This window comes from Crocuta crocuta, unplaced genomic scaffold (genome assembly GCF_008692635.1).
Source record: "Crocuta crocuta isolate KB4526 unplaced genomic scaffold, BGI_CrCroc_1.0 scaffold7, whole genome shotgun sequence".
Classification (NCBI taxonomy): domain Eukaryota; kingdom Metazoa; phylum Chordata; class Mammalia; order Carnivora; family Hyaenidae; genus Crocuta; species Crocuta crocuta.
The window spans coordinates 11,404,666-11,406,170 of NW_027531904.1; the positions used below are offsets into that span (position 1 = coordinate 11,404,666).

Sequence of the window (1,505 nt, forward strand, 5' to 3'; positions counted from 1 at the left end):
GAGGGCTCCAGGCGACCCCCCTCTCCCCACCCCCGCAGTGCTCAGCCCCCTGCGGCGGCGGTGTGCAGCGGCGCCTGGTCAGGTGTGTCAACACGCAAACCGGGCTGCCGGAGGACGACAGTGACCGCTGCGGCCACGAGGCTTGGCCCGAGGGCGCCCGGCCCTGCGGCACCCAGGACTGTGAGCTCAGCGGGGCTCCGCGTGAGTGCTTCCTGGCGGCGGCTGGGGGGGCGGGGGGGTCCTCCAGCTGCCGCCTCGTGATTGTGAGGCTCCGGGGTCCCATGCGGGAGGGGCTGGGCCAGGGTCAGAGGCGAGGGAGCCCTGCGCCCCCGCACCCCACGCGCAGCTTTCTCTGGCGCAGGGAAGAGAGGAGGCAGCAGGCTCGGCCCCGAGCTGCCGTGTGACCTTGAGTAAGCTCCTTCCCCCGGGTCTCATTAACCTGCCGAGCGAGCGAGGCCTGACTGAGCCCCCGGCTCCGGCCTGCGCCGTTCCCGGGCCGGAGGAGGACGGCCCCGCGGCCCCAGAGCGGCCTCCCCCGTCCAGGGCCCTGCTGGCTGCGTCCCGGCCAGCTGCGTCCTGCGGGAGGGGGGGCCCGGCCGGAGGTGGCCCGGCGCTCAGCCGTCTTCCGGCAGCCCCGGCCGCGCCGAGCACAGGAAACTGGGCTCCTCACCAGCTGTGTGGCCTCAGGTCCCACTTCCTGGCCCATAAAGGGGCCGAGGGCCCCCGTGCTTGGGGACGGGGTGGGCAGAGCACCAGCAAGGTCCTGGGAGGGGGAGGGTCCAGGAGGTGCTCCGGGAAGGTGGGCTACTTCCTCGGCTGCACAGGCCCCATCGGCCACCGCAGCTGTGGGGTCAGAACAGCCCAGCAGCGGCCTGTCCCCTGCCCCTAGGATGCAGGACAGTCTGGGTGCTCAGGCTGGCACTCAGGGCCTCGGAGACCTGCCCCCTGCAGCGGCCAGCTCCTTGGGCTGTACCCCCCAGGCCGCTGCGAGGGGTGGCCCAGCCTCCTCAAATCCCAGCCTCCAGGCCTGGCGCAGATGCTGCCCGCCCTCACCCCAGCCTCAACCTGGCGGGCATCCCACGGCCCCGGCTCCTGCCCACCTCTCACGCTTGGGCTCCGCGCCAGGGGCACTGTGGTGTCTGGAGGCGAGGGCCAGCTGGGGACAGGGGAGGGACGGAGGCCTGTGGGGCCGGGAGCCAAGCTGGCCAGGTGTCCTGGGGGTGGGGCGTGGGCTGCAGGGAGGACGCTGGGGGTGGTTAGGTGTTTCCTAACCGAGTGAGTAGTTGAGGTCGGAGGCCAGCGGGGGGGGGACTTGGATGCCGAGATCCTGGAGCCCCAGGATGTTTTGATGGTTTGTGGGGGCATGTGGCGAACGTTTAGAAAGCCTGGAAACTCCAGGGCGTGCGGTCCCTGCGGTGAGGCAGCTGACCCAGCGCGGTCCACATCCGCTTGTCTCAGGAGGAGGAGGAAACTGCCCTCCCCCCCCCCCCCGCGGGGAGGGGGGG

General features: G+C 72.1%; 2 protein-coding genes across 2 annotated transcripts in view; both read left to right on the forward strand.

The window, feature by feature from the left end:
* Positions 1-1,505, forward strand: part of IDH3A (isocitrate dehydrogenase (NAD(+)) 3 catalytic subunit alpha) — a 207,535-nt gene that overhangs the window by 89,029 nt on the left and 117,001 nt on the right. The gene's annotated exons all lie outside the window — the stretch shown is intronic.
* Positions 1-1,505, forward strand: part of ADAMTS7 (ADAM metallopeptidase with thrombospondin type 1 motif 7) — a 27,056-nt gene that overhangs the window by 24,848 nt on the left and 703 nt on the right. The window contains 1 exon segment of the mRNA XM_077774250.1: positions 39-201. Within this exon segment, the coding sequence (XP_077630376.1) occupies positions 39-201 (163 nt within the window).